This window comes from Styela clava, chromosome 4 (genome assembly GCF_964204865.1).
Source record: "Styela clava chromosome 4, kaStyClav1.hap1.2, whole genome shotgun sequence".
Lineage (NCBI taxonomy): Eukaryota > Metazoa > Chordata > Ascidiacea > Stolidobranchia > Styelidae > Styela > Styela clava.
In genome coordinates, this window is record NC_135253.1 from 9,007,068 (window position 1) to 9,019,600 (window position 12,533).

General features: G+C 34.0%; 1 protein-coding gene across 3 annotated transcripts in view; it reads right to left on the reverse strand.

The window, feature by feature from the left end:
• LOC120326499 (uncharacterized) overlaps positions 1 to 12,412 on the reverse strand; it is a 39,874-nt gene extending 27,462 nt beyond the window's left edge. Inside the window, exons 1-5 of one of the 3 annotated variants that reach the window (XM_039392808.2) lie at positions 12,220 to 12,412; positions 9,478 to 9,630; positions 8,291 to 8,401; positions 1,354 to 1,428; positions 865 to 981 (exon numbers count right to left, since the gene is read on the reverse strand). In XM_039392808.2, the coding sequence (XP_039248742.2) occupies positions 865 to 981; positions 1,354 to 1,428; positions 8,291 to 8,401; positions 9,478 to 9,630; positions 12,220 to 12,288 (525 nt within the window). In that variant the 5' untranslated portion in view covers positions 12,289 to 12,412. Of the gene's footprint in view, positions 1 to 864; positions 982 to 1,353; positions 1,429 to 2,681; positions 2,802 to 5,354; positions 5,397 to 8,290; positions 8,402 to 9,477; positions 9,631 to 12,219 lie in introns of those variants that run through there. The other 2 variants (XM_078111667.1, XM_039392809.2) reach the window with 2 other exon arrangements.
• Between the last annotated feature and the right edge of the window lie 121 nt (positions 12,413 to 12,533).

The following is a 12,533-nucleotide window of genomic DNA, read 5'->3' on the forward strand; positions in this document are numbered from 1 at the left end:
AGTTATGCTATTACAAGCGACCATATCAGTCAGATACTATAAGCTAGGAAGGTCATTCAAACAAAACTTCGAACAAAATTGATTTACACATAATACAAAAACTTCTATTGTTGAACAGACGCTAACTCGGTGGCAGTAAACAATAGCGAGAAATGTATCGCTATAGAGAAAAACAAAGTGTCTTGTGGTTGCTATGGGTTACTAGTTAATCTTCGATTGCGTCACGGATCAGATAATGATGAAGAAATAGTTTGGTGTTTGATTTGTGATAATTGGCCATGATTGGGTCATGCAAGATTCCAGTTGAGGAGGGTCGATATACTATATGTTTATCATGGTTACCTTGTACAGAGTGCATTCAACTTGTGGAGGTTTAAATGCCATAAAAGTGTATACAAAATAATATATTTCAAAGAAAATAATAACAAGTTTTTGCTATATCTGACTATCTATTGTCATACCTATATGAATAGATTTGAAAGAAAAACCATTTCCGACGGCTAAGAGTGAATTTTTTTTTGCACATTGCAAATGACTTACGTATTTAATGCAGAAAACGCCAATATTAGACCATTCGAATGAAAAGAAATAGAAAAATATTCTACGTTTAAACTGTAGCCTTCAATCTGAAGAATTATCCAATAAATTAGTTACGACGTATGGATTCATACACTCATACTTGATCACTTTTCGTTTTGAAATTTCAATTTCATTTTCATAATCCTCTTACACATGTATGTTTCAAAATAATTTTGCCACATTTTATCCATTGTAAATGTAGTCACTATGACTGCAGATGGCCGATTTATTCAATTCCAGATTTCGAATGGAGAAGAATAAGATAAATGTGTATTGAAAGGTTACCTTGCTCTGTAGTTTCTGTACGAGCTGAGCTTGCCGTTGCTGTCCTTCCTGATAAGCTTGCAGTTTCCTTTTATAGGAGGCTTGTTCTTCATCCAACTTGCGACGGAGTTCAGCATTCTACATAAATGAAGAGAGATTAATTGCGATTGCGGATCAGGTTAGATGTCTAATACGTATTTATTAGGTTGCTTTTATCTAATGAGCGATAATTTCAACCAAAACTTGTAGTGAATTTTTGGATTCAAACAATAAATTAACTTTAACTCAAAGAAATTGAGCGAAAGAGGTTTGGGATGTAAATGTAATTTACTAATATATATTTGATATGCGTAACATTTCATTTTTCACTAACGATATTTTCCTAGCACGTATTTGTTCACATATTGAAAAACAATCTTGCGTTGCTCTATGTAGTTCATACTAATTGAGATTGAATATTTGATACCGAACTTTGAAAAATATCGAAATAAACTTAGATTTATAAAGTACCTGAAGTGCCAGAGATTTGTTTTCCACCGCTTCTCTTTCTCTCTCCCCACTTTCCAATTTCAGAGCTTGCTCCAACTGTAAATAAAATGTATTACATTACAACTTTATCATCATCCTCTCACTGCATTGTCTAGCTAAAAGGCGATACGTGAAAATCTTATATAAGATGGTCAAACGCAGACTGTGATGTTGCTTTTAATATCGTCAATATTAAACATAACCTAACACCAAGAGGGATGGATATATTCTCCATTTAAATGACTCACCCGTAGATTCTATAATTTAGGCAAGGACTATGACGATTATACATTGATTCGTGTTCGAATAATTCAATGAAATAATGTTTCGGGTTTTGATATCATTTATTACGATCGAATCAAATTGGACTGTAGTATGATACAACCCTGGACATCAGAATTGATTGTTGAATTTTTGTAAATCATCATAATCTAAAAACCGGTAGACGTAATAATTAAAAGTAAAGAGTCGGACTGCGTGGCTCTTGGAGTGGTCATGGAAGTTTATAGAGCTGTTGCGATCTCTCGAAGTATTTCTAGTTGACGGAAACAATTTCATCACAGAAGAGAACATATCATATCAACAAATAAAGTTTGTTTGCAAGCGTTATACGCAAACAAAGACATGTTGATATTTATTGGCAAGAATCAGAAATTCCACCTTTGTTAGTACGTAAATTGAAATAATAAATGTTACATTTATAGTCTTTAAATGATTGCTTCATTAATGCCAGTTGTGAGTTTACAAATACGTACAGTAAGTTAAAAAAATTTTTTAGCCTCATTAGTTTTTACAGGGCTAAAAAAGACAAACAAATTAACATGTCACGAAGATGCGTGCTGTAAAACAAGCAATAAACATTTTACCAGTACTGAATATTACATGAAACAACTAGTAACTAACGAGGAAGTAAATATTTGTGTAATATGTTTGGTTGTTATTTAATCTCCCACCAAAGTTTACGCGTTTCCAAATAATCTGAATACTATGCCGTGGCATTTTGTAGTTAAATACTCACTACAGTGAGCTATAATTGTAACCTTGAAAAACTCAGGAATTTGATAGTTCTTTCTTCTAATAAAAAGTCTAAATGCAATGGCTACTCATATATTTAAAGAGAGGAAAATAATCAAATTTTTACATCCGGGCATGCAATTAAACGTCCATGGGTCACTAATCTCGTGAAATATCTCTCGTTAACGACAAATATTATATCGATCTTATCCACCCGATTGTTTTCAAGATTCAATTTTAAAAATTCTCCATGTTAAGAAATTTGTCACATGGTATAGCAACAGCCTGTTACTCACTTTTTCCACCCTAACTCGTACCGGCTCCCTCTGAGGCGTTTCGTCATCCGAATCCATCACTCGCCAGTATATTCCTATCCAAACTACGTTCTATATTGTCAGACTTATTCCAAACAACTTTTATACCAAAATAATTTAACACGGTGAATTAGGAGAATAGTATGTATTAATATTAAATAAAAAAAACGTACTTCAAAGTATTTTTCGTTCATTGATTCTAACTTTAATGTGAATTTTTTGTACAAAGTATTCCTAGTTTCGATGAATTATAATGTGTTGTTTCAGTTGCTGAGCAATAAACTGAGTAATTAGTCGCCTTCAAACTCATATTGAGCGTGGATTTGCTCCAATGATGGATTTATGAGAGGTAATTTAGACTCAGGCATCACAGGACTCCAATATTTCGTGGTAAGGCATTACTGAAGCTTCCAATGACTTCCAAATCAATCAATATTTGTATGGAGCAAAATACCACTAAACAGGCTATGCCTACGCTCGTTTATACTTTATTAGCATAACCAACAAATAGCTTTCTTAAATAGACATAACTTGCATACGTACAACCTAACTAGCCTTCAACTGTACTTTTCACATTTATGACCGTCATATGAATGTTCCGTTTCCAGAATGTACTAAAAATGCAGTCATTTCATTTATGATATTTTTGCACCAGGCTGTAAATTCCACAAACGAATTATTATAGCAGTGCGTCTTGACCTTGCCAAACCTTCAGACCAGCCTAGTTCGAAGTGGATAATAAAGCTACAAACGGTCCCACTAACCGACTTCTTCTATGTTATCTTTGTATCATTCTACACCATGACACCTACACAAGATTTGTCGACAGATATTTGACGACGAAAGACCGATGCTTATTTTGAAAGCTACGATCCTACCTGGATGCCTATTGAACTAACCACCGACGAAAAAAAAACACAAAAAGCAAAACACAAATTAACTTTAGCAATATATAATACAAAGGCTTTTTAACAAAAGACGATAACTAAACTGCGTCCGTCGGAATGTATTGTCGACGAATTCGTACCAAACAATTTTACACAATGGATATGCGAAAAAGAAAACTACATCTTAAAATGCTGTTAAAAAGCAACAACATGAAAGACATTATGAAGTAAGTAATTTAACGCCTATAATACATTAGAGCCCAACAAGGAATCTAGTAATTACATTCAATTCAAAAGGACGTTTTCTTATTTTTTAAAAGTGCTAACTGATATTTATTCACGGTACCTTACTCCTTATATATTATTGTTGAGTTTTCAATTGAATTTGGAAAAATACCAATTTGAGGCTTGAGTTGGTAATACGCACCTTAACAAAATACTTATGCCAAGTAAGGTATCAAAACTCGACCACGCTCGCTTCTTTGAAATTAAGAAGAAATAATTAATATAAAATGAATTATGTGGGCTTAACAATGCCACACGTACGCGTGAGTATGTTTTTGTTACATTTAAGTTAAAGGAAACGAAAACCTTTGATCATATTCTTTAATATAAGTGATATCAGTGGCACCGACGAGCTATTAGCATAAGAATTACCAAAATTTTTTACATATTCCTCGTAATTTTTCCAAGTTTGCATTTTTGTCCAAAACTTTACAGTATACGATAGATTTTGATGGCCAAATTTGGCAAGAGTCTTGTTGCACACTAGCATAGCACAGATATATTTCTGTAACGCTTCGTTTGACTTTCTCATACATACATGAAGCATAGAGGAAGAAAAAATAATTAGTCCCACAGAAACCCAATCGATAGCACCAGGTAATAAAAAGAGGTTAAAACAACGGCACTCCCGTTTAGGGAGAGGCCATAATTTCATTCCGATTTTTGTCATTTTAGTTCTATCAGTTCCAGGACTTTTTGTGTAAGCCAAGTGAATATACCCGCCGCCCATAGGTTTTAGTCCCTACACACAACTTGATGTACCGTAGGCGAACAAAATTAGTTATCTCCATATTGGTACACACACTTCTGGAGGGCCGAAAAAGCTTCAATCCTTAAATTCAATATTTGTTAAAAAACCCAACTATTCAATTTGTGTGAACACTCAAATTTAGCGATTGCGCTATTTTTGCGATTCCGCAAATGCGATAATGGCAACCATGAAACCGGATAAAATTTCAATCGCTACACTATTACACAGCTCTTGTCACCACCAAGTCCTGAATTAAACTACTCTAACAAAAATATCGAGAAGTAACGTCGGCACTGACGCGGTAACATCCAGCTGATTTGGTCCGGGTCGGTGGTCAAGTGGCTGTTTGCGCGTCACTACTTCACATTCTATGATATTAGCTACTATCGCACACTTTTGAAAATGGTCAGTAATTATGACTATAATGATGACGGCATTAATTCACATAATTAATTATTATCAGAATCAGACATCTTGTACTATAACGTTTTAAAAATTTATCACGAGAATTTTAAAAAGCAATTGTATCAAAGTAGCAAGTATGTGCAAAATAATAGGTTTAGAATGATATCATAGTTAAATTGAAAATATCACATATCACATGGAAACCTCCCACACATTTGACATGTGTAATGCTGGAAGGCTTTCATATGATTTGGTGTACGGCAATGTCGTTTCATATAATTTTTTTCTACGTTTTTTGCATATTAATATCATATTTAATATTCTAACCTCTTTCCACACGGGTGTCTTTGTCATAATTTTTGAAATGAGAAGTAAGCCGACAACGAACATATCCAGTAAACTTCACATTCTTTTTTAATTAAAAAATAAAATAATCTCACCTACCCTAGTAAACGTGAAGAATACTGTTGAATAGCACGAAATGAGTTAAATAGATATGTCAATGTCAGTATCTAATCACTGTGAGTGCATTAGATAGGCCCCAAACATTGGCAACATTATGGCAGCATGTGGTGTAAGACAAGGTGTGTATGTCTGGGTACAACATCTTCTGCGGATTATCATATAGAAATATTTAATAGACGATTTATATGTTGTTGTTTTTGTTAAATACGAACGGGTTTGAAGCCAACTCTCAGGCAATATTAACATTTGGTAAACTTGAAAAACCTTTTCTCTGTTAAATTTTGCAAAGATTCGAAATATAAGTTCCAATTTTACTTTTTCCGTTTTATACTGCCACAACCAAATCATCGGCAAAGGTAGCCCTAGCACCTATGCAGTTCTCATACCTATTCTACAATTTTTTTATTGCACTAAGGATCAAATTAACACATGAAGCCTAAACGATAACTACTCAAATAGAATAGTTTTCTACTTGGTTTCAGTCAAAGATTTATTGACCATTCGAAGAGGCAAATATACTTTATTATTGAAACGGTATGGCCCATGCGCTATGATTTCGGTATTTTGACCTAAAACTAACCGAAGATGCTAAATTCAAACTTGATATCGACAATATCGATTTCACAGGCCTAATTTATTTGTTCAAATATTTAGCAATCGTTAAGTTTATTACTTAATTTATTATTAATTTATGTAGTATTTGTTGTTGCCTTGTCGATTGAATTACAAGTATTCTTTTTTTTTCAAATTAGGAAGTCAACCCTGCAGATTCAGGAAAAAACGCAGAATACGTGTCATAATGAATGTTTCAAAAGAACCTTCACTGTGATTCTACTGATGGTTTAAAGGTATAAATCACACGAAACAAGGCGACGACGTATGTTATCTAGTGTCAATATTTGCGGCAACGTCCGTTACTCGCATTGTGCTAAGATATGGATTTTCCTGCCTCAATAGATGTTTTCACAATACACAAAGGAAGGTCTAACAATGGAAATCATGATAAGAATAAAACTGAAATTTTGCCTAAAATCTAGAGGAAAAACTTCACAGCCATTTTCGAAATAATGATTTTAAAACTATATCATTCCTATTTAACAATGTACTCGCTGTGGCCTGGCTATGTTATAGCATCTTTAGCCTAAAATCTAGAGGAAAAACTTCACAGCCATTTTCGAAATAATGATTTTAAAACTATATCATTCCAATTTAACAATGTACTCGCCGTGGCCTGGCTATGTTATAGCATCTTTAGTTGGAGAGATAGTTGCCAAATGATATATATTACGATCATATATATACGATATATATATATTATGATCATATCAGATCAATTGCGGGAATTATTTCCAGATGTTAAGCAATAAATTTGACAAGGATAACGCACATTCATTACAATCCCTGTGGTTTATTATACCGTGCGGTTTTCTCGGCAGAGTCATGTTTTTAGTAGATGTCACACAAAAGAGTCAAGGCGATGATTTTTGCATACTCATGTCGTGACATGTCAGTCGCAAAGATGCCTAGAAATTTGGGAAAATAAATTTAGAGGTCAATCATAGGTTCCAAAGATGACTCCTTGGATTTTCAATACCTTATTCTCAAATATTCGTAAAGCGCTATACGGAGTAGAATACTTTTAGTTTTCATAACGTCTGAAGCAAATTTATCACTCCATACATCATAGGGTCATAGAGACTGGTCGAAACCGGAATTTACCATAGCTAACTAATAAGACAACAGACATATCCTTTCAGATAACAGATGGCGTTCTGGCAAGCTCAACATATTTATTTGACTTTGCCGTTGGTAGAAATCACCTTTAACGAGCTACTGTAAACACTGTTCACCTACCTATATCTCAACTACAATAATCGCTGAAGCGTTTACAGTGGAGACAATTCCTTATGATATTCTAGCAACAATAATACAATGTATTCAATATTGTTCTATAGCACGAATATCCCGATAATGTTTTCTGAGTAAATTTGCGGTTTCACTCGTCTTTATAGAAACCTATTATAAGGTATATTATTAAGACTTTCGAACGTGTAATATGCCGGTAACTCTGATTGTCGCTTTAATCAAGTCCGAATATTATAGGTTTAGCAATATAGCGACACCTAAACAAGATAATGTAACCAGTCAATTAGATGAATCAAGTACTAAGTTACTATTGAACACCAAACAGAGATATCCATACTTAAAAAAGTTCAATAATATAGGGCACATGTGTAAGTTGAACAGAATATTTTAGGTCGAACTCGGATTGGATTTCAGTTTGAAATAAGCTAACAAAACCATGATTCTAAATCAATTTCATAAACAGATAATATAAGTAGCTTCAGAACCTTATGATAAATAGGTGGTGTTCTATTAGGAATTATCCAATCATGTTATGCATTTCTCCTTGGATTAAAATCTTAGTGACCAAATTAAATATAGGTATTTTCTGTGTAGAAGTAGACAATTTCACAGAAAATTTCAATTTGAAGTTTCATTAAGCACCATCACCTTTATTGGAAATAAAGAAATATCGGTACTCTGGTATGTGTACCAGGTTAGGGTTGGGCCATATTTCTTTTTAATAATTTTTGGGCCATAATAGTTCTATTACGAGTTCGGGGACTGTTTATGTTATCCAAGTGAATATACTCCTTGCCCATAGGCTTCGTCCATTTACACAACTTGATGTAAAGTAGGTGAACAAAATTAGTTACCTCCATATTGGTACACATACTTTTGGAGCGCCGAAATATCTGGCAATTTGACGCTAAAAATGGCCAAAAAGAACTTACACGTTCACTGACTGCATTGTATTTTATAGCAATTTCATCTCTTTCTGCTCTTGCTTGGGACAATGAATCTTCTACTCTGTTTAATTCAGATTGCAACATCCGATTCTCCTCCTAAAATGTTAAATATTGTATTTCTGAATATCCATATAGCACAAGCTGTAAATTATTTTTCATTGGTTTTAAGCCGTATGTGTAGGTATGGTGCGCTGTTGGGGGTGAGGTATCCATAAATGATATAGCCTTGGTAATCTTTTTATCATTCCTTGGCTTACATATGGTCTGTGATTTATTCTTGATCCAAAATAGTAGCAAGATATACTTCAGTCATATATAATTATCATTATCATATAATTATAAGTATTCAGGCAAGGGTTTTCACAAATACATTTCCGAGTGAAATACATAGGCTACCTGTGTTTTTGACTCGTATGTAAGTGGGATTTACGTTCTAGGGAGATCAGAACCTTTTCCGTTTGGTACCGTATAACTATCGTATTGCCGCGTGTCACATGCGATGAAGTGTTTGCGAGCTACTATTTCTTATATCTAATTTTTAATACTTTCTAATATTCAACGAAATATCATTCGATTGGGAATATTTACAGATGTCTAATTATTTGATGAGAATATTAAGTATATTTAACAACAGCCAGCAATGTAAAAGTAATCAAAATAACATTTATTGAAATGAATACCCCATAACGCATAACGCACGTCTTTTCATTATGATTAATCAAATATACGAGTTTATATAGTTGAATCAGATTGATATATTTACAATAATCAAGACACTCCATATCACTACGTGGTTCAACTTATTTGGGGAAAAGCAAACAATTATGAATAAACTTGGTGACATCGGTTTGTCATTCAAAGGCTCTACGTGGTTTTCGACGTCGAACTCTGAAATGTACTTCTAGCACCGCCTAGCGAGAAGCCAAGCTGGAGCGGGAAATTCAATTATTGGTTTCCGACTGAACAGCGTATGAAGTGTAAATATGTGTATAGTTCCAGTAAACGTTCCTTATTTGACCTAACCTAGCATATTTCGATATAATAAGTTGTAACGTGTTCACAATACCAACAAAATAACTGTGTTAAATGACACAACATTAGATCATTTTACGAATCCATGAATATATCGGCGATGGCACAACTAAGATGAGTTACTTATTTGTTACGTTTACCTGTAAAGATTTCGCCATGGCGTCTTCTTCTGATCGTTGTCGATCACTTCGATCTGGTTCTTGTAAATTTTCAGTTATAATCTCGCGCACTCGCGCCCCCACAGATGGTAGTCCTCCCTCTCGGTCACCAGTGAGTACTTTTTCTTCAAGCGTCTATGAAGCACATGAAAGTATTTAATTTTAAAAATAGAATTAAATGATCAGAACATTTAGGTAGCCTTGTAAGTCAAGTATGCACAGATTCAAACTGCAAGTCGTAAGCAGTTGTGTTTTAAGTGACAACAGGTCAAGTTTTTGCTTTGTCAACAAAAATATAGGGGTGGGATACGATTTTGGGGAACTATTTATGCCTATGAATCATGTCACGAATTTCTTACATATACAAGAAATACAAGTACGAAAATGATAACGCAAAAAGAGAATGATTATCTCACAAACTGTATGGAGTTTTTAACTGGATCGTTAAAAAACAAGCGGAATATCTCATTAGGAATAAATAAGATGAAGACCATTGAAATGCATCAAAGTCGGTTGAATGAAGTTTTTCATCTTGGTAAAAAAAATTTGGCTTCGGAATTACAAAAATTCATTTCAAAAATTCGTAAGCTTTTTATTAGGATTCAGCAAGCTTGCACATGACGTCAAATATCAAGATACATCATGCCCACGGCCGAACATGAGAGCACAATGAAGTACACTGTTGCACTCCACTGCTCCAAAAGTCAGTTAACTTTTAAAAAAAATACTCGATGCAATGAAAAATAAAGTCAATAAAGCATCGTCCAGTTGTGACACGTCAATTTGAAACAGTGAAAAGCAGGCCGTTGCTCGTGTAAATACATTTTTATATTTAAAAGTGACGCCCATCTATTATTCATTAGTCATAAAAAATAAGTTAAATGGTCATTGAAATTTATTGTCCGAAAACAAACACAATAGCGTATGTACGTCGATAGATTTATGACATGATAAACCAAACTTATCTTTGCCAATTACTTTAATGTTTAAAACCTAATTTACTAATAAATTGTATTTGATCAATGATAACTCCAATGAAGACCCACATTGAACGCATAACGTAGATTATTGTTATTTCGTAATAAACACACTAAATAGAGAAAGGTAAAAACTTATGACTCAACGTGAAAAAAGACTAGTCGGCAAAAGGGATTTGTTACAGTTTGTGAATCAGATATCTCAACAGCCTCGGTATGCTTTTTATAAAAAAATTTTGCTCATAATGGTTGAAGTATCGTTTATGTATAATACTGTGTCCCAAAAGTAGGCTATAAGTAAAAGAAAATAATACTTAATATGTGGTTTGCATAAATGAAAATTACGATTTCGCAATCTAAACATGAAATTTAAAAAGTTTCCACGCCATACGTTTATTGTGTAATTATAATTACGGCTCGGAATCGGGATAAATTTCTTATATATTTGGTAATGTGATAAACTGATAACGCGTCAAGTCAAGTGTTATTACGACGATTTTGACGATGATGATAAGTGTCTAAAGTGGTAATCGAATGTAATAAATATACATGAATCCATATATTATGAATATTATGCTTGGCACAGATAGTCGGAAATTGCCATTGCAACATATTGTAACGTAAGCAAGGTTATGTCTGAGCTTCAAAAAGTCCTTGGCATTCCTATTTATTATACTCTGACATTTGTTATGATTTAAATTGCGATATATCCTCATTGTACTTCAAGTTTGTTTGCTTAGCTATAGGCACCAAAACTAAGGACACAACATAAGATAAACAAAACTTATGGGACGTGTTTGTTGCCAAAGTATTTATATTTTCGAATAATGCCGCTGAATAAACATGACCAATATTTTGGTAGTAATATGAAAATACCCAGTACCGAAGAAATCGGGCTTGGCAACGGGGAAGCATTTCTATATTCCAAATATATATTTATCGAGTATTCACCAAGCGCAAATCGGACACAAAATGCCACCAACGCGCTGCCGTTTGATATAAAAACAAACACGAGACCGACAGTAAGAACATGGCGGATTGGAAATTGGCAAATTCCGGGCAAGAAATTACTTGCTCGTATGTTGACTTAGAGTAACGGCGATGTTGACTTGGGCACCGACTGTTGAGATTTGAATTTTTTAAAAAGCAGAGAAACAACCGGTACGATTAGTCAAACGATTCCAGAGTGGGAGAAGCGACTAACAATGAAAGGAAACAAAAGACAAAAGAGACGCGTTGCCGGCAACAGCGGCAAAACGATGCCAATTAAAATTCGTCTTTGTCGAACAGCTGTAAAAAATACCCATAATAAGCAGAAACCGGGTCCCAAGGTTATACGAAATATATTTCAACATTTTGGATGGTGAAGACATTTTGGTTTACTTTTTTACTTACTTGCAGATAAACCCTCCCAACTCAAGGAAGGCATCACAACCCTTGACAGTAACCTAATACTTTGCAAGTAATTGTTTCAAATTTGAAGCATTGTAATTTATGTTTGGGGTTTATTGTTCCTATTGAAAAGGCGGAGTTACGAGTGATTTAACAAGGTGAATATTGATGATTCTAATAATATACATACCGACTAACATATTAAAACAATTATAAATAGGTACGACGAAATTGACAACCAACAATACAAAACATCAAAATCTACAGTTTTATCGTAGCAGAACTTAAACTGTGACAGCGCAGTATCTCTTATTTGAACTTCAACATCCAGTTTTCCGATCCAACCGTTAGTTACCTGTATGACTTGTTCCAGCGGTATATCTTTTTCTTTCAAATCTTTCTTATCCCTTCCTTCCTTGCTCATAAGTAACAATTCCTCATGAAAATTTCCACAATATTATTGCACTCAATGCGATCACGTGAGCCAACAGGCAACTGGTGCATTCAAATTAACATGAAAATATATCTTACAAAATCTAAACCTGAAAACGACAAATGGTTTGAGGCATTGAATAAACATATGGTTTTAATATGCCAACTATTTATTTACCTTTAACTATAGCAGTTACTAACTTTTCCTCTGTAAAACTTCTCAAAACACCAACGGCC